The sequence below is a fragment of the Eschrichtius robustus genome, chromosome 4 (assembly GCF_028021215.1).
Source record: "Eschrichtius robustus isolate mEscRob2 chromosome 4, mEscRob2.pri, whole genome shotgun sequence".
Lineage (NCBI taxonomy): Eukaryota > Metazoa > Chordata > Mammalia > Artiodactyla > Eschrichtiidae > Eschrichtius > Eschrichtius robustus.
In genome coordinates this window covers 77,132,855-77,152,581 of record NC_090827.1, presented here as the reverse complement: position 1 = coordinate 77,152,581, position 19,727 = coordinate 77,132,855, and the positions used below count along the sequence as shown (strand labels likewise).

Sequence of the window (19,727 nt, the reverse complement as noted above, 5' to 3'; positions counted from 1 at the left end):
GAATAAAAGAGAGGAAAATGTCATTGGTAGTGCTTTTAAAATATTTAATATTCTTTAAAATCCAAAATAATGTGATTCTTACAAGTTATGTGCCACATAAAGCAGGTGTTATTTCTTTGAGAAATGCAGGTGATACTGGAAAACATAGCACTGAGGTATTTTTTATTTTTAAAACTGAATAAGGAAACAAAGTCTGAATCTAATTTTACATTTATAAAAAAAAAACTCAATGCTACTGCTTGGCTCTTTTGCTATAATTTTAGGTTCTGAACACATTACAAGAGTATGGGAAAGAGCATTATAATAGTACATATAGTTTTTAAAAACTATGCACATCATAACCTGGAAAAATGATCATACAGCAAGAGGCCTGAGTGGAGGTAGGCTAATAACACTTTACCTGTTCTCAAAGGACAGCTTTGAGAAACAAGTGTAACCAATTGTAAAACCAAATTAAAATGGCAATATTAAATAAGTAACAAAATGATCCACATTTTATATAAGATTGAATTTCCAAACATAGCTCATGAAAATCAGCAGAGAGCCTATTATAGCACCGTTGAAACCATTCATTATCCCATTGTGCTTCTGTGTAATTTAGGATTTGGTCTGAAGATGTTACTTGGAAAATGTCAGTCTTGTTTTTGTAAATCAATCTGGATTTCAATGAAATGTTTGCTTTAGGAAAAAAAAGGTATTCTTAGCCATTTATAGCTCCACCCTTTCAGAAGGAATGACAGGCTATATCTAATTTTAATTTAAAACCAAGAACCAAGCAGTAAGGACACATCAATGTCAAGAGTAGTACACTAAGAACCACACAGAACATTAGAAAGAATTTGGTGTGTGTTTTTACAATTACCAACTGATGTTAAATTAACAATTAAAAATTTACAGAGATAAAACTTTCTTTTTATTTTGCACTAACTGGTTTCAATACAGCACTGAATTTAACTCGTCTTTGGGCTTCAGTCTTTACATAGAATGAATGTGCAAGTGCCATACTGAGCACCTTCCCCAACTTACACCATGATAAAACAGATTTCACAGTAATTCTAGGATGATCTAAATTACAGCTGTTCTGGCTGACATCTATAAAGGAAAAGGACATTTCCTGGCCAAATTCTTTTTCTTTCTGCTTGATGGTGATTGTCCGGTTACATAATACATCAATCTGAAGATAACGGACCTTTCCTAACATTTTAACTCTTTAGTATTGGTACAACCATTGCCAGCAGTGAATCTGTACCAGTATAGGCCAACTCAAAATACACATCATAAAACATCTGAATGTAGTTTTTAAAGCAATGTCACCGTTTGTTTCCTCTGAAACTAAAAAGCATACATTTAAAAACATCGTATCTCCAATTTAACCCTTAGAGTCAAGAAACATTTTTTATATCATTAAATCCAACTTGTGGTTGACCTCCTTTAATTACCATTCTCTAAGGGATCCCAAAAGCTAGAGTGTGCTCTGGACCTGGCCTGTGGGACTCAAGAACTACACCGGGAGCCCTAAGGTGGAGAATTCTGTTCCAATGCAGACCAGCAAGAAGTATCCTCAAATTTCTAGGCCTCAAATGCTCAAACACTGCTTTATTGGACAATGCTGTGTATGGAGGTTTGGTGTGGCTTTGTTTTTAAAGGACCAAGCAACATTACACTATATAAACACAGCAAATATTTTTTGTAGAAGAGTTTTGCAGTGTTCCACCTATATTTAAGGACTTCAGATGGATTTTAATATGGATATGATAGTGATGGCCATTAGAAGATGCTGACTGTTTTAATAACATTTTCCCAAATGGGCAAAACAGGCAACGCGTGTTTTGGGTTCTGTCATACTGGCGTTTGGCTGTGTTGGGGAAGTTATCATATTAAAAGTGCCCATAAAATAGAAAAGGCAGCAAGTGAAACTAGAAAAAAGTTGGAGCTATATGAAGCAGATTTGAAAGGAGTTACCTTTACTGTTTCTTATCTAAGTTGAGAACAGCAGGGAAGCACAGGGGCATCTGGACTGGGGCTCCACTGCTGTCCTGAAGTGGAACAGGTTCCGATCGCCATGAAGAGGCGTCGCGAGGGCTAAGGACTGCACCCCAGATGGGAAGAGCCAGTCCCCCACATAGAAGATTACAAGGCAAAACAAAACAAACCACAATTAAATAACGCTGTGAAATCACTGATGAGAAAACAGAACACAAAGATATTTAAAAATATAAATAAATACATTTAGCCATTTTTATTCAAGAAACCCAGAGAACTGCTTTCAAAGCAATTGCTTCTTTAAAAACCACTTTCTAAATTCTCCCATAAATACTATTTTGATTGTCACTTAATGCAGCACCTCAGTATTTGCTGGTGGTGGTGGTGATGGACTTTCACTTAATACCTCTTCATAAACTATTTCACTAAAGAACGTTTCCCTAGGAAAACTCAGGCAGCTTACAAAATATTGTTAAATACTCAAAAACAGAACCTGCAAAGTATTATTTTATTTAACAAAAACAAGGAATGTAGTGTTAAATTATGACATGGGGAAAAAGTATGCAAAACAGTCACATGGAAAGTGTTTTAATTTTTAATATCCACGTTTGCTTAATTTCTTGTGAGCTGTTCAATACTGTTTCAAACATCCTGAATTAATAACTGTACCAACAAAATTCATCCCCAGTGTTTCCACAGGAGACATTAAAATATGACCAAATTATTATTTTTTTTCCTTTTCTTCAACCAAAGTAGTCTTTCTCAGTCCTTTTTGTGCAAAAATATTACAAGAGCAATTCAAATGGAAACACTGAAATGACATGCCAACATTTCAGAGCACATTTAAAACACCCAGAATAATTCTTGAAATTACTGTATTCTAAAATATGACTACCAATCACTTTTAGGTTAGTTCTATACATCTATTCACACTGATGCAATTCTCCTAGACCTCTGAAAATAAACAGGCTCATTGGTCTCTTTTGGTGTCCACACAATAGGCAAGATAGGTTTACAATAGTGTCTAAATGGAGCTAGGCATCCACAGTCTCTCGACTCCACCACATTCAAAACAAAAGTCAAAGTTCATTTGGCTACCATGAAATCACTCCCATAAACCTACTATGGTTCACTGGATCTAAACATTTCTCAGAAATGTGTCATTTAAAAATTTCACCTAAGTGATGATTTGGGGATCCTTTAGAAATGGTAATAATAATAAACTTTATCAAAATGAGTAATTGCAATAAAGTGCTTTGTTACCTTTCAAAATGATGCTTTTAGACTGTGGTGTGTTGTCTGCGAAGTGTGTGCTATTCCTATATAAAGGATCCCCAGGCATGAGAGTTGGGTCTTCTCACCTGTCTCAGAAAGCAGCAGCACTATCTTTTGGTAGGCTGACAATAGGCACGTTACCCATGCGGATGAGGCTAAGCTAGAGCTATGGCCAAAGGGGAAGTAAATTAGAAAAGTGGGGAGGCATGTGAAGGGTTCCTATTATATTCATAGTTATATACAAATATATTAAATATGCTATAAAAATAGTCAACTCTTTTCCTTTGCAATTACTTCAGAAGCTCCTTTTAGAAGAATGCTCACCCACCCCAAACAAAAGACTCTTTTTCTCCAATCACTATAAAATGGCAAGTGCCTTTGTGCTGTTTCTTTTCCTCTGTTTAAAAATTCCAATCAGCTTATTCCTGGCTAGACTCACTCAGCAATAATAATATCCAGTGTTTATACCTTCCAGCACTGACTCCCGAGGGACTAAGAACAGGGTCACAGACATTGGAAAGGTTATAGACTTGAATGAGTTTTACACAAATGTTCGTCAACAAACTTTCCGTTACCAGAGAAATATAGGAAAAGAAAACAAGTAGAAATGAGCAATACCAGAGCAAAATGCTATTTGCAGTCCACTTAAAAAAAAAATAGGCTACCTCAATGTCGTGGAGACATTTTAAAACACGCTGAGTAACTTCCAGTTTAAAATAATTTTCACCTGTCTGTGTAGAGCCGGCAAATAGAGTACTATTTTAAGGGGCCCCTTCCTAAGGCTTCTTGAACAAGGGTTCATCTCCCTTCAACAAGCAGTGCCCTTAACTAACTGCAAGCAGACCGCTTTAAGGCAATGACCAACAGCCCAAGCACTTCTGAAGAATTACAATAACACTTTCACGAATCTACACTGAGAATTCTACAACAAACTATTCAAAGTCACTGGCATCCTTTTATTACTAGTACATTCCTAAACCAGATTTAGGTGACAAAGCAGAGCACAGGACTCAAATTACTCCCTCAACCTGGGACAGAGTTGGGAGACTGAACTGTAGTATTTATTCACATGCTACCCCCATCTTCCCCCATATTTGCTTTTCTGCCAATCTTTTCACTCAAAAAATGAAGTGCTTTTGAGTGTCTTGGTTCCGGTTTGACACCACTCACGGCAGCAACTGTATTAATCCTTACAGCCCTCGCTGGTAGTTGTTGAAACAACAGTGCCCCACCCAGTGCCACAGCAGTCCAAAGAAGGTAACACCTAATGACTGCCACCCAGAATAAAGTGTTTTTTAAGAAAAACTGAGTATCTGTGAGTGTAAAGCAGAGGGAAGATAAGATTTTTAAGTAGTTGAAAGGTGTTCCTATTTGGTATTTTTTCATGACTTAGATTTGGATTTTGATTAACAACTTTGGCTACAGAAATGAATGACGAACAGGCAACTGCTGAATCTTCATCAGAATGCTCCAGTCTCAATTCATGGAGGAGGGCACAGGGACTGCTTTGCAGCCCAAGTTCCAGGGAAGCAGGAGGAAAACAAAGTTAAAGGAGGAGCTGAGAGGCAGCTACTAGCTCTTCTGATGCAACACTTCATTCTGACAGCAAAAGACAAGCAGCCAGCTGCTCCTTTAAGTGTAGCAACCAATTCTAAGCAGGAAAAAAATGAGCTGTGAGGAACAGCAGGAACTATAAAGCAAGATCTTGTCTAATTTTCTTTCCCAAATATTTGTGAGGATGGAAAAATGCTTGAAGGGACTGGTGGAGGAGAATGTGCATAAACAGTCTACAGATTTACCCTGCGGCTTGTCTTACACTTTGCTTGTGTTAACCTAAGTACACAGTACTCACGGTTCACCATCTTTCTTTTTACATATGGGACTTAGAAAATAAACCTTAATATAATAGTTCATCATATCTTTTGTTTGCTAAATCTGTACCACTACATATTGCCAATAAATAAATGAGGCACAACTCAGATATATACGGAATGGCATGATAAGGTTAAGAAAGGCAATTTGAAAGGGGAAAAAAATACTGTTGCCATACTCTACAACATCAATGTTGTCCACGTGTACATATGCTCAAGTACACAGATATTCTGACATTTATTCTTGACATTCATGAGAAAGTCAGATGATCATTTAGCTAGAAGAGGAGCTCCTTGATATGTTAATTACTGATTGGCATCTAGTAACACTTCTTTTGTAGAAGGGTAGGTACCAAGTCTCTTTGGTTGTTTTCAACGTTAATTTTCTAGTTTATGTGTGGCCAGGCATGGTTTTCTACAGAAAGACAAAGTATACCCCTTAAGGATGATAGCAAAGCCGAGAACAGAAAAGTCTTAAGAACCGACTGAGAGTTCCCCCGACTCCTTTATCTAGCAATTCTGTACCAGATTATGTTCATTGCTGAAATCTTTTCTATTTAACAACCTCAATTCTGTTACACATTTTCTTTTAAGGTCAATTTTGATTTATTATAGCTTGCTGTCTTCCCTTTCCTCAGTAATAATTTTTGATATTCTAGTAAGACATTTTCCCATTAATTTTCCTTTGTTCTGTAGTTATAAATTTAATTATTAGTACCATAAAATCTATAAAATGCTTTTTTTTTAATGTACGTAATTCTGGTTGGAACTTACTACCTTTAGAATGTATTAACAAATGAAATCTTAGTTCATGTTTATGAAGCATGTGAGCTACAATATTCTAGTGCTGTAGTGAAGGCAAAGCCAATTCCTACCCCTTCTTTTTTCTTCACAGGATTTTAAGATCACATTGAGCAAATATTTACTGGTAATTCCTAAATGACTACATAGCTTTAAGGAAAATGATGATTTAGCAAAACAACTTTGTGATCACATCAGTAACTCTGATGTATCATTAGGATGTCATCTTTAATTTCGAAATTATTTGTACCTCTAAACCAAGAGACTCAAAGCAGTCTTCATTAGAAACTTAATGGCACTGACACCCACATGCTATTAAAAATGTACCAAGATTTCAAAACTGCTACTGAAACCAGACGATGAGTTCAAGATGGTGAGTTATCACCTGAATCAAAATCAAGGCACTATGGGTTGTTTTTTTTTTTTTTTTTTTCCTCAAATAACCCTGAATCATTTCTGACTAAAAGAAGCATTGAAATTGTGGGGATAATAAAAAGGTTCCAACAAATCCTAAAAGTTAAAATTCCCACCAGTGAGAACGTTAAAAAGTGCCTAAAATATTTTGTGTGCAAATTCACTCCTATAACTGAAACATTCTTGAAATTACTTTCAGGCTTGTTAAAAACCATTTACACAACTATTTCCAACTATGAACTAGATCAAAATATGTGATCAAAACTCCCAACCATCTTAAAATAAAGCAGTGCAAATCCTATTTTCAAACATAATTGAAAAATAATGAAATGAGGGATATTTCTGAGTAACTTGAAAATCCTGTTTCAAATAATTTAACCTGAAAAAAAAAATCCATTCCCAGCAGCACATCATACCTCACTGAACAAACTGTGACATCACAGCCAAAGTATGAACAAAAAAAGACTTGTGCCCCGGAAAACTGAAGAGAACACTACTGTATGGTAAACAAAAGGGAAAAGAGGATGTATTAGTTTGCACACGGTGTCAGAATCTAAGGAAACGTACTCATACCTAAAGGAGGAGATAATGCTTTCATGCAGCATACAAAATGTTTTGCTTTCTCTCCTTTTATCCAGACATATACATAATATTATTTTTACAGCATCTGTACATAGAGAATTTAAACTCACACAACATTCTGAAATTAATTACTATTCCGTCATTATCTGAAAAGGGAGAGGGGTTGGGGAAGGGGGCCTACTGAGTCTACTGGACTGTCTTCATGGCATCATTGTAAGCAAACCCCTGACATGGCAGTGGTGTATCCTCTGTAACACTTGAAAACAGGCACAGAACCGCTCAAAGTTACTAACATTGTTAGTGCCTTTCTTATTCACTGGAGGTCATGTTTCATAGCTGAGTTTCTTAACATTTGGCAATATACTCTTTTTCCATCAAAAAATATCTGGGCAAGTAAAACACTGTCAGAATTGGCTATGGCCCTATGATCATCTCCTGCTGGCTGGTATTTAATGCACATCCGCAGCACGAGGCAGCATTTTCTCTGCTAACTAATTCCAGAAACTAGAACACTCAATACTGCATCTCATGAAACCACTGGAACTTTTCATCCTATCCTGAGATCATCCGAGCAACTCTTTTATGGGCCACCCCCTTCCTCCCTTGAGGGCAGAAAGGAAGCGTGTGTGTTACTGTGGTTGAACCTTGGAAGGATCAGTCAAACTGTCAGTCCTGCGCCGATTCAGTTGCTGCTGTTGCTGAGACTGGTGTTGCTGGTGATGTGACTGAGGGAAAGTGCTCTGCTGTAGTGGAAATGCAGCAGAGAGGATAAGCTGAGTTGAAGGGTTCCCATGGAGCAATCTAGAAGTCTAAAAAAACAAATGGATTATGCAACACTGCTTTACCCCCACTATACTGTCTACATTAAGATTTACTCAACTTTTCCACTCTCCGCAGGAACAAAATCTGTACATAAGTTTTGCTTTCTCATTTAAAAATAATATTTTGGAAAATGCTTATGAGGATTTCCCTCTTCCTGAAAGTATAACAGAATTTCATTTTTTAAAAGGAAGCTGAGCTAGGGGTTTTATGGTACAGAAAGCAATCTATGTCCTGAGACAAACCACACATATTCTTTCACTTTATATGTCCTAAAGACCACGTTTTAAACATGATACAATTTAAGCATCGCTAAGAGCATATGAAACATGAACATTCTGAGGTCAAACAGACAATGCCTTCTGCACAGGCTTTTTGACTGGTGACAGCAGCAGTTCAGTGGCCAAGAGCATGGGCCCTGAGGCACACTGCCTGGGTTCAAACTCTGGCTGCCCCATTTACCAGATGTGTAACTTGGTCAAGCTATTTACATCTCTGGGCCTCAGTTTCTTCATTTACAAAGTAAGGATAATCACAGTACCTCCCACATTGGGTTTTTGTGAAGATTAAATATTAAGATTATTATTATTTAAAAGTACCATAAAAATGAGGGCAGGCAAAGTTAGAGACTTATGTCCTATAAGTAGCAGTATGATGTAACAAAGAAAAAGCAAAACAAAAAATGAGTGCACAATCTGAAGTCAGAAGCCCTGGCTTTGAGTTTTGCTCTGCTATTTATTAGCTGTGTGGCCTTGGGCAAGTGTCAAGTCCATGAACTTCAGTTTCTTTTCCCTAATTGCTCCTTCTAGAGATATAAAGGAAACTAGCCAAAAGAAAGTGCAAGTCTTTCCTCACTGCTGACAATACATCTTGATGCAGGGTTCATAATTTTAAAATGGAACTGTGACGGGTGATTTCTGAAAATGTATATGAAGGACACCTGCACACGCACACAAAAGGACAGTTCTTTGAAACTTTAAGGCCATTAAGCTTTGCTAAGGACCTGGAGACATTTTCTTTTTCTCTTTGTTATTAGGAAAAGCTTTTGTAAGATAAAGAACTCAGGATATTTATGAGCCTTACACAGGGTTACAACAGAGGTACACTTTGGAACTAGGTGTTATATAACCAGAAAAGACAAATTGTTTATTTCTATCTACATATGAGTGTATTTCTAGAAGGTATTGCCTATCTTATTTCTTTAGTGGTCCCATGTCTTTGGAATGTTTTTTTAGAAGTGGAAGAGAATGTTCATTCTTTTAAGAGCCCTCGTTCCCTGAGAGACTTAGAAAACTGAGCTCTTAAGGCAAGTCTTCTCCCTTTCTAAGCTATTGCTTAATTTTCATTGAATACATTTCCCCTAGAGAATAGTTTATAACTTATTATAAATTCTTGTCATTAATTCATTTGTAACAATAGCTAACCCAGTCATTAATGGCTGCACTACAGGCTTAAGGTCTAAGGGGTTGTATGATTCTCAGAGATATTTAGGCAACTAACCTCTTTTAGTTTAGCACATCACCAAGTTCAGAATTATATTTGTACCAGAACACCAATGGCGATAAATTAACACTGTATTTATGTCTGAGTATACAGTATAACACTGAATCTTCTAATCATACCATATGCTGTATAACTTTAAAACTGATGATATGTGCCTGGCATACATGGAATGGTAACCAGCACAAATCTAGGTTTAGCCTACATTCAAAATTGCTGGCCTTTTAGACCAGTAAGGCTGATTTCTTTGCTGAGGATCCCGATCTAGGCGACTTTGTTCTGCACCCTTTAGATAAGTAGATTCTGTCTGATGTACCCATATGAGATCTGTGTCTGCATTTTGGTTAATCTGAGTGTCTATTAATACATTTATCAAGACAGTGGTCATAAAATAAAGCTAGTTACGTGCCTTATACCATACTCAGTGATTTGCATGCTTCTTTTACCCATGAGATATTAACTACTAGCACCTCCATATTACAGATGAGGAAAGTGAATTTAAGCAAGTTGAGTAACCTGCCAAAGTTCACACAGTATGTGGTACAGCAGTGACTCAATCTCAGCGCAGCCTATGCCTCCACAGTGTATCTCCTCTGATGTTAATTTATTACCAAAAAGTTACTATAAAATTTAATCCAATAAAATAATTTAAGATAATGCCTAAACTAATTTTTAAAAAAAATCCCTTTCAACACCTCTGCCCTGTAGAGAGTACAGCTTGATGGGCCACTAGGAAAACAAGAGAAGAGAGAAAGGTGCCTTTGCTTGAATTCCAGAAACTCTAGCCAGAGAGAGCTCTATGTAAAGTACCTTGATATGGGCAAAAAGCAGCCACTTACTCTATCCAGCAGTTCAGACAGTGGATTATCTCCACAGCAAGGTTAAAGGTTTTCCAAAGACAGAACAAGAGAAGAAAAAATAGCCAACTGGGATAAGCTTTCTGTCTTCATATAAATTTAAGTCGTACAATGAGCCTTTATGGACTTCTCAGATCATTTAAAAAATGTTCCTTTAATCCCTGATTTCACTCCATAGAAGTAAACAGGTCTGGGACAGCTTCCCCACGGGGAGAATTACCTGTAAAAACTGCTGCGGCGGCTGAGCCAGCTGCGCCTGCGGCGGCTGCTGAACTGCAGGGAGCTGCTGTTCCTGGGAACTCTGCTGCTGCTGCTGCTGCGTGACCGGCAGCGTCTGTGACTGCGGCGCTTGTGGAGCAAAGGTAGGGTAGGCAGTCACCACCTGACCCATGAGCATAGCGCTGGGCACCACGACTGCCCCGCAGGCTACAGGAGCAGTTACTAACTTGGTCACAAGCTGCTGACCTTGAGAAAATCTGTTAGGAGGAAAGAACGGGAAAGGGAGTCAGAAGTACAAGGTATACATTATGAAAGGCGGTGGGCTGAACATTTCTCTAAGACAATACCCATGATATTGCCAATGAACTGATAGGGTATAACTCTAAGATAATACCCTTTTAACACTGCCATATTAAAAGCTGTATGTTCCAATTTTGTTTCATGTTTTTAAAGATTCCCTTTGGGATATCAGTGAAACAAAAATGTGTAGAGCAAAATGAAGTGATCACAAACAAAAACACAAAACTTTTTTTCGATATCCACATGCAAAAGAATGAAATTTGACCTTTACATCATATATAAAAATTAACTCAAAATGGATTAAAGACCTAAACATAAATGTTGAAACTATGAAACTCTTGGAACAAAACATAGGGGGAAAGTTTCATGACACTGGATCGGGCGATAATTTCTTGGATATGACACTAAAAGCACAGACAACAAAAGAAAAAATAGATAAACTGTACAACAAAATTTAAAATGTTTATATATCAAAGGACACTATCAACAACAGTGAAAGGGCACTCCACAGAGTGGGAGAAAATATTTGCAAATCATACATCTAATAAGGGGTTAATAACTAGAAAATATAAAGCAATCCTACAACGCAGCAACAAACACACACTGATTAAAAAATGGCCAAGAGTCTTGAATAGATATTTCTTCAAAGACGATATACAAATGGTCAATACGCACTGAAAAGAGGCTCAACATCACCAATCATTAGGGAAATGCACATCAAAACCACTAGGAGATACCACTTCACATCCATTAGGATGGCTACTATCAAACAAAGTGCTGACAAGGGTGTGGAGAAATTGGAACCTTTGTGCACTGTTGGTGGGAATGTAAAAGTGGTTCATCCACTATGGAAAACAGTATGGTGTTTTTTCAAATATATTAAAAATGTAACTACCATATGATCCAGCAATTCCAATTCTGGACATATACTCAAAAGAACTGAAAACAGGGACTCAAATAAATACTTGTACACCCGTGTTCATAGCAGCTATTCAAAACAGTCAAAAGATGGATACAACCCAAGTGTGCATCAGTAGATAAATGGATCAACAAAATGTGGTATATATATTACAATGGAATATTATTTAGCCTTAAAAAGGAAGGAAATGCTGACACATACTATAACATGGATGAACCTTGAGGACATCATGCCAAGTGAAATGAGCCAGTTAGAAAAGACATATATGATTCCATTTATATGAGGTATCTAGAGTAGTCAAAGTCACAGACTTATGTGCTTAGAAAGTGGAATGGTGGTTCCCAGGAGCTAGGGGGAAGACGAGTGAGGAGTTATCGTCTGATGGATACAGATTTTTAGTTTGGGAAGAAGAAAAAATTCTGGCGATTGATGGTAGTGATTGTCACAATGGTGCAAATGCACTCATGTCAATGAACTGTAAATGTGAAAACGGTTAACACAGTAAATATTACGTTATGTATATTCTACCACAATAAAACAAAATTTAACCTGTTAAAAATATCAACTTTTTTCTTTTTATAAAATTACTAGGTACTTGGGAGGTAGGTATATGTGACACATGGTTCATTTTGCTAATCAAAATAAACTTAAATCAAACTAATCAAGATAAAGCGGTCATAAGGGAATTTTTTAAAAACTCTCTAGGTTTACAGATGTTTCATTGCAAGTTGTATCTTATAAACATAATTCAAAATTAAATGACATTCTAACAGTACATAAAAATACACTCAGTTTATAAATTTATCAAGGAGCACAGTACCCACCGTGTTACAATTCACTAATATTCCCTCCCACCCACCTTCCTTCTTCCACAGTCTTTAGTAAAAGGACAACAACAAAAAACGATGCCTCTTCAGGGAGCAATATTATTTCTATCTGCCTTTTCTGTGAGATGAAGTTAGTTTCCAACACTGGTCATCACGGTGAGGAAACTGAGACATGACTCTACCGTCGATTTAGCATGACACAGCTGCAATTACAAACTGTTCAAAGCACATAACTACGATTAAACTTAGCACATATACATACTTTATATGCTCCACAAGACAAAATAAATCTATTCTGAATCCATTCCAAATCTTAAAAATAAAATACTGTATATTATATACTTCAGGACCAAATGCATTATTTAATGAAAAAACATACATAGTAAAAAATTTACCTATAAAGAAAGCACAAAGAAACAAATAACATTACAAAGTGGCTTAATCATAGAAGTGCTAAGCACTAATTTCTCTGTAATCTTAAAAGTAATTAGTATCTGAATTGTCCAACTGCCCACTGGTATACTATGAGACTACCTCATCCCTCTCTGGCACTAAAAGAGTCTGCAATCTACCCTGGTGTAACTTCCGTGGCTTTGTATATACTCCTACCTTTGCCTAGAACACCCTCCTGGACTCCCTGCCACACGCATATCCAAAGCCAAGCTCTTTAAGACTCAGGTCAAGTACCTCCTCCCTGAAGCTTTCCCTGACCACACTCCTCTCTTCGCCTGCTTGCCTCAACCCATAAAACTGCTCACTTCCTCCTTTCTAAAGACCTAGTAAGGATTTATCACGTCAAACAATACTGATTATTTACCTTTCTATGGCTTTGACTAGTCTGATCTTTCTCCTGGGATAAAGAATGTGCCATACTCATCTAAGTAGGCACTCAAATGTTTGCTGAAGTATGTTTTTCCCCCTTCAAAAAACAGTTGTCTACAAATAATTGCTAAGTTGTGTCCTCCCAAATGCATGTCAACATTCTACGTTAATGGATTTTCCCTCAGGCTTTAAAACTAGTCCTCTATGTTTCTGTGGAGCATATTCATAATACTTCCTTTCAGAAGTCAAAGCTGAAAGCTGGACTTTTTAACTTGAAGGAACTGAGTTCCAAAGAGAAGAAATGAGTTTCTCTCTGCTCTTATTGCTTCTGCAATCCTGCAGCTTCTTTAGTCTCTGGAAATTATTAATAGGACTTTAATAAAATCTATTACACAGTCTAATACAACAGCAAGGTTTTATTATAAAAGCAGCAGCCTACTTATATTGTACTAAAATAAGTAAAAAATAAAATGTATTTAAAATATAATTAAGACTATAGAAATCCTATAGTTGTTGAAAGACTCCTTCCTAATATTTGAAAAGGGTATTTCTTCATAATATTTGTTTCTAAGTCAGCTATTCGGATGACTAAAATAAGTCACAGATGGCGGTTTTTCTAGAACTGCCCACAGAACTTTAGCGTAGTATATGTTAAAGCACTTGAGCTTTGAAATCAGACACCCAGGCTTGAATTCAGATACCCTTCTTCACTCCCTTAACAGCTATAGACCCTTGACCAAATTATTAAAAACTCACTTTATTCTTACCTGGGGAATAAAAGACGCTAACACCTATTTTTTTAAAATAAAAATTAAATGAGATAATATATTTGGAGCATTTAGTACAGTACTTAACAGAAATCAAGAAAGGTGGGCTACTCTTACTCCGTAACACATACAAACCGTGGTAGCAAACACCCTGACCACTGTCACTACACTGACAACTCACAGCATCTGTATTGAAATGACAGAAGTTTTATAGTGATATAGACAAACCCGATTATAAAACTTGTGTAACAGTGTGCTGTAGAATTTGGATTCTACAATATTTGTTAGCACATTTCTGAACAAAATGAAACTTCCTGTTACTCTTTTAGTATAAAGTCCGTAAACAATGGATACATTCTGTGTTTTTATTTCAAATTCAAGAGTGAGCAACAAATTAAAATCACGTTTTTAAAGATCAAAGTATTGTTTTTTAATCAAACAATTTACATCTTTGGAATGACTAATGAAATATGACCACTACCTTATCTGTCTGTCCTGAGTGAATGTAGTTACTGCAGCACTCTGGGAACTGTTTTGTGGCATACTAGATGGAATCTGGACCATGCTTCCGGCCGTCGGCTGAGAAATCACCATAGTGTTATACAGTGGGGCTGTAAGAGTGCTCTGTGTCTGACTGGGAAGAGATGTTTGCTGACTGTGCCCGCTCAGTACATTCTGTTGATTCTGCTAGAAAAGAGAAGATTTTACAGATAGATTACCTGAAAAAAATTTATTCAGGAAGTATGATTCTACTACTCTTCATTCTAACAATAGTTGACATGACAGAAACAGAAGTGGCAGAACATATTACTCTGGGAGAAATCAAGGAATAACTTGTAGTCATTGAGAATGAATCAGCCTTCAGTATCTTGCTGGAAGGTAAGCTATGACTTTTGAAAAGCAGCATGATCTTAACAGGGATGATATGAAACATGCATGAAGAATTTCTTCAAACACCCAGAGTAGGTGACTGACATTTCACATTTTTATATATTTCATCTGAAGTCTTGAGATTCATAATCACAGATGCACACCAATTACCAAAATTTCCTAGAATGCTGATTAAGCCATCACTGCCCTAACAATACACTCTTCACCTATGGTAACACGTCCTAGTCAGACTCTTGCAAGTCAAACTTTTTTTTTTTTTTAACACACAGAACTAGTCCGTATGTTCATTTTAAGCAAACTGCAAAATTTTTAAATGTCAAAATACTGAAAGCATTCAATTAAGCATTCAACAAAAAGCATTCAACAATTAAGAACAATTTTGCTCAAAATATTTTAATTATCACTCTCAATACTATAGTTTCTAATTATTACTATTAAAGTTTTAAATATGGTATTGTTCAAGATGAAGCTTTATTTTTGTTTTAGCAACACCATACATTTCAATCACTGAACACTCCACAGCCCACTGTACTCGATAACGTTACCTGACTTGATGTACTTTGTAAAGTCTGCTGTTGTATCATGTGCTGAGTTGTGCCAATGTGTCCAGTATTCATTCCACTTTGAATTTGGTTAGTCTGCACAACCTGGCTTTGCATATTTATAGGTGCAAGCTGCTGGATATTAGATGAATTTCCAGAAGAAAGCTGAACAGAACCAAAATTCAATCCAGGGGTTGACTGTTGTAAAAACATCTTTAAAAATAAAGATTACATTGAAATGATCTTTTTAAGTTAAAAAGAATGAGAGCATTAAAAAAAAAAAACAGCTAAAAATTAAGTTTAAAACGCAAGTAACAAGAAGACTAAGTCATTCTGAATGAACACTGAGCAATAAATAATTACTGAATAAAACATGATACTCATTTTCATTCTTCCAGTCACCCTAACCCTCTCATGTTTCTAATTGTCAGAAAAAGCGTTATAAATTTCAAAACCTCCACTTGTTTGACATTTTTACATGTTGGGGATTATTATATCAGCTAGCGTTACCCTAACTCAGAGCTACTCAAAGGTCTGTGCACTGGCAGCTCTGCATCACTCATCGTTTGTTATTCACGGCATTAGATAGAAGCAGTCTTCACTTAAAGTTTCCTTTTACCAAAGTCCTAGTCTCCTTGGATAGACATAACTTTAGAGTGGCCTTGTTGGTTGACCAAATGAGACTAATTTGAATCACACCTACTAGTATGTTTTTTAAAAAATGATTGATGATTGATTCATAAATTCTGTACCTACATGTACCTAAAAGTCTATGTAAAGTATTTTGATGTTATGGGTTTAAAGCTTACTAAACATTAGCCTGCTAAAAGATGACTCTGATCCGGAGAAACAAGGATGCTGATGGAAACACTCTTAGGAATGAATCATCTTTAGAGACTGTTAATACAATCCTATTGAGTAAATAACCAATGAGTATTTACGGAACTAAACTGAGGAAATGTATCTTTTGCATCTCACTTTTAATTAAGAAAAGTCAATTTCCTAAGAAGCCAAAATGCAAATAGCATGCTTTGTTTGAATTCAAATGTAATAACTTACCTGAAGCCCCTGACCATGGACCATTTGAAGCTGCTCTTGAATTTTTCTTAGTTCTTCTTGTTGCCGATGAATGTTTGCCTCTATCATCCGAGTCCGTTGCTCCAACTGGTCTTTCAGATGCTGCATGGCTCCTAACTGAGCTGAGAACTGAAACTTAAGTACGGTGGATGGAAAGAGTGTAACATATTTTACAATCACTTCTCATAACTGTAAAATGTGAAACATAAGCAGTACATCATGAGCTAAGAATGTCATGCGAGTTATTAATATATTGCCTCTCAACTCCTAATTTACCTATCTTTGCTCGGCTTTGTGATACTGGAGCTGGACCCTATAAATATATCTCCTTAGTCAGCAGGCACAAGCAGTCCTGTCAGTGATGATGCTGGAGGGATAGTGCAAAGGGAGGTGCCTATCTTTCTGGTTCTGGTGCTTTTCCTTCTTGTTCTTAGGCCAATGGGTAGCATCCTAGCGAGTGTCATCAGCGCTCCAGCAGGTGGCTTTCCAGCAAGTCTCACTGGCATCCTAGTGGGCAGCTCCCCAGCAAATGTTACTGGCACCCCAGCAAGTGGCTTCTTGCTCTCCAGCCCTAGTCTGTGGCACCTCCGTGAGTGTGTGTACCATCCAGTGGCTACAGCCACACCTGCCCTAATGGGATCTGAGTCTCAGCCCGGCCTGGAAGAGCAGCAGTTCAGGAGGGTCGAGGGAGTCTTCCAAGTTGCTCCCCCTTGGCTACTCTCCCTTTCACTTACATTTAGTGGCTGCTCTCTACACCTGTTTTCCCTGTATTCTTTTGAATTCTCTTAACTGCTTTCAGTAGTTAATCCCTGTTACCAGTAATTTGCTATACTACCCCTGTTCAAATTTCTGGTCTAGCTTCTGACTAGATCTTGACTGATTACAAGATGAATTAATAACACTGGCTTTAGAAGACCTAGGTTCCTATTGCGGCACTACCACTTACTAGAACAAGTTACTGAACTTCATTTCTACTCTTTAACAACTGAACAAGTAGCCTGCACCTAGAGTTGTTCACATCAAACTCTGTCATCCCTAGAATGCCCTCTTTGTGCATTAGAAAGTTATAAAAGTTATAAAAATCTGACATTAGAAAGTTGTAAAAATCTGACATAACCAACCATAATATTTTCGACTGAAATTGTTCTCAGACAAGTACAAAACCTAGGCTTTTAAAGACTAAGCGATTATAAATGAATGCATGCATACGCGAACGAAAGCACAGATTATTCTACCTACAGAGTAAATAAGGGTTTCAATCTTACTTATTTCTCTGTTTCACCTGAGTTATAGGCAGCTTCTATTTACTACTGCTTGAAACTTAGTCACATTTGTTGATTCACCACTTAAGCGCGTTTACTTAATTCTAGGAATATTCTGTACCGGATACAGTATAAGAGCAGAAAGAATTTCACTGTATTGGAAATCTGTCTTAATCTTAAAATAGTCTCCTACAATTCATGTAAAAGTGAGAAATGCCCGCCAAAAGCTTTTTTACTCTATCTCCAAAAGTTTGTATTGAGAATACTGAATATTACTTTTCAAAGTATACAACTCTGACTTCTGAAGTTGACAATACCAGATCAAATCATACATTAGATTACGCTAGGTGTGAGAAAACATTACAAGTTTAATACCCTCATGCCTTAATTTTTCATTATTTGAAATTTTATATTTATGTCATACAAATATATTTTATTTTAACTAAAGTTATTTATACCTTTAGGTAAACATTACATTGTCACCACTTAAAGGATTTCTATTAAATACAAATACGAAAATAAAAATAAACACAGAAAGCAGAATAATGGGAAATAAAATCATAGAACTAAGAGGCAGAGTGCTTGGCTTTATCACGGAATGAAATACGAGATTTGAATACTTATTAACATTTTTGACATAGTTGATACTATTTATTTCATGAAAATATTCCTTAACAATGTTAAGAAATGCTTATTCAGTATCTTGAGATTAATGAACTAATAATATTGAAAATATGTCAAATATTTACATAAAAATTCTGTTACCCTTCAGAATAAAAAGCTTTTGAGGACTCAGTGCTGATAAAAACTACTGCAACTCCAGATACTATTTAATAGTACAGTGCTGTTATAAATACCTTACACAATTGTATGTTGCTAAAAGTCAAGATTATGACATTTAGGTAATTTATAGCACTGTCAATATATTTGTACAAGTGTCATAATATATAATAGCTATAGTTATATATATATAATTTAAATAACCACATATGATAAGGGTATTTTTAGAAAAATATTGTTTTTACCTATTGGTAACTATCATTATTTGAAATTAAGATACTGTTAAGATATCTTTAACACCAAACAGAACAGAAACTTCTGGATTATTTTTAGCACAACTTAGTAGTATTTTTAACGTGTCTGAGGCACTGAATGAGTGCAGTCATAAATTACATACAAGTTGTGAAGTTATAATCAAAAGTGTCACTTTTGCAATACCTCTCCTTTGTCTTGCTGGTTTTTATATTTAAGCCTCCTCTGGGACTCAGTCCAAGTAACAATTCTTCCAGGAAGTTCTCTTTCACTTCCTCAGGCTGCATTAAGGGTCCATCTAATGTGCTCACATACCAAGCCTTCAGACCCTGAGCATAGACTACAGAACACTGTATTGTAGTTAACTGTCCTTCCCTCTAGATGTAATAAAGTCTCTTAGTACAGATATATTTACTGCCAGCACCTGCAATATCTGATAATACAAGGAACTCAGTAAATGTCCTGTATATAAACAAATGGATGAATATATGAATTACTCAATTCTTCTACTATCTATAAGAAGAACAAAATGAACAGCTACATTTCATCTTTAATATCTTTCTGCCTATACTGTTTCTCAATAGGGATTAAACAGGATAGTTTTTTGTCGTGCAAAACTGTCACACACCCTAAAAGACAATTAGCACCCCTGGTCCTTGCTGACTAAAGGGTCAGTGGTACCCCAATATCACTGACAATCAAAAAATCCCCAGATATTCTAAATGCCCACAGTTGAGATTTACTGCACCTATAAGTATGTACTTTTAAAAATCTCTAGTAGCTTAAAAACAATTTATAATTTTAAAATACTTAACTGAAACAAACAGAAATACCTGGGACATGCCTTGTGGAACTGGTAGATTTGCAGCTTGAGACATCACTGGCTGTGTCAATGACTGACCAACAGACTGGGAATTCATGGACTAGAAGCAAAATAAAAAATAACACTGGGGTGACAACCATTCCC

At 36.4% G+C, this 19,727-nt stretch overlaps 1 protein-coding gene across 18 annotated transcripts in view; it reads right to left on the bottom strand.

The window, feature by feature from the left end:
* CLOCK (clock circadian regulator) overlaps positions 1-19,727 on the bottom strand; it is a 139,264-nt gene that overhangs the window by 88 nt on the left and 119,449 nt on the right. For 15 of the 18 annotated variants that reach the window (XM_068542908.1, XM_068542909.1, XM_068542907.1 and 12 more), the window contains 6 exons: positions 19,594-19,683; positions 16,449-16,601; positions 15,393-15,602; positions 14,438-14,643; positions 10,323-10,578; positions 80-7,735 (listed from right to left, as the gene is read on the bottom strand). In XM_068542908.1, the coding sequence (XP_068399009.1) occupies positions 7,556-7,735; positions 10,323-10,578; positions 14,438-14,643; positions 15,393-15,602; positions 16,449-16,601; positions 19,594-19,683 (1,095 nt within the window). In that variant the 3' untranslated portion in view covers positions 80-7,555. Of the gene's footprint in view, positions 1-79; positions 7,736-10,322; positions 10,579-14,437; positions 14,644-15,392; positions 15,603-16,448; positions 16,602-19,593; positions 19,684-19,727 lie in introns of those variants that run through there. The other 3 variants (XR_011073925.1, XR_011073926.1, XM_068542924.1) reach the window with 2 other exon arrangements.